This window comes from Amaranthus tricolor, chromosome 8 (genome assembly GCF_026212465.1).
Source record: "Amaranthus tricolor cultivar Red isolate AtriRed21 chromosome 8, ASM2621246v1, whole genome shotgun sequence".
In the NCBI taxonomy this organism is placed as follows: domain Eukaryota; kingdom Viridiplantae; phylum Streptophyta; class Magnoliopsida; order Caryophyllales; family Amaranthaceae; genus Amaranthus; species Amaranthus tricolor.
Window position 1 is genome coordinate 21,825,653 of NC_080054.1, and position 1,118 is coordinate 21,826,770.

A 1,118-nucleotide genomic window follows, 5' to 3' on the forward strand; every position below is an offset into this window, starting at 1 on the left:
ACACTTTTTGTATCCTCTTGATCCCTACACATCGAATATCCAGATGATTAACTCAAAAGGAGGATCTAATTATTCATTAGAGAAAAAACCACTTAGATCATATTCTTTACAACTTATTTTTTAAATATATTACTTATTTTCATTGGAATTCGTTCATATCAAATAAAACCTTAATAAATTCGAATTAAACGAATATCCTCTATCATCCATTTAAGCAAGCATCGTTAATTCTAGACTTTCATGGCTAAGAAATTTGGAGGGGTCGGTGCTTTCTTGAACAGAACAGGAAGAGGGATTTCATTAGTAATTCCCAACAGCCCATCCTTTTCAAAAAAACCAACATCTTTTTGGTCTAATATAGACTTTATCTTATAGACATTTGTATCTTCTTGGGTCTCCTCAATTGTGAAAGATGGTTGAGAGACACTACCACCCGTGACCACGTAAGACTGGCCCGTGGTTTTATCGGCAAAGACCCGCCATGTCATTGATCGCATACAAAAGTCAATGATACGGTCATCAAATGTAATTCTAATTGGTAGACCGGGATTTATGACGGTTATTTCAAAAGGTGAACTTATTTTAACAAGGATGCCAGGAAATGTTTCGTTTTTATCTCGGGTTATATGATAAAAACATGGTGTGATCTTGGTTACGAGGGTTCGAGTAAGGCCGCCGCCAATGCCTATGCTCTGTGGTACGATGAAGTATCGCCCGCCATTGACGAGTGGCTCACCGTCTGTGTCGAGAATAACGGCGGTGGCAATAGAGAGAACTGAGAAAAATAACAGGAGAGTGATGACATATTTAAAAAAAGTTAAACTCAAACTCAAATTCATTTTTAATGCTTATGTTTATTACTTGGTGTTATTTTGGTTAATTGTTTGTATGTCTTGGTGCATAAATAGTAGGAAGACATTGGTAATATTTATAGTGTTATTATTGCTAAGGATGATGCAAAATGCAATGATATAATGCAAGCTAAGCTATGCAAGTGGAAGATGAATTTACGTACTTAATTCAAATACATACATTCAATTCTAATACGCACGTACGCATGTCCATATTTCTTTCTTCTAGTATTTATGCCAATATATCAATAATAAATTTGACCAACT

At 35.2% G+C, this 1,118-nt stretch overlaps 1 protein-coding gene across 1 annotated transcript; it reads right to left on the reverse strand.

Annotated features, from left to right (window-relative positions):
• Positions 1 to 230: 230 nt before the first annotated feature.
• Positions 231 to 839, reverse strand: LOC130821652 (kunitz-type trypsin inhibitor-like 2 protein). The gene has a single exon (XM_057687441.1). It carries the CDS (start codon positions 837 to 839, stop codon positions 231 to 233), a length of 609 nt encoding a protein of 202 aa, XP_057543424.1.
• Positions 840 to 1,118: the final 279 nt, after the last annotated feature.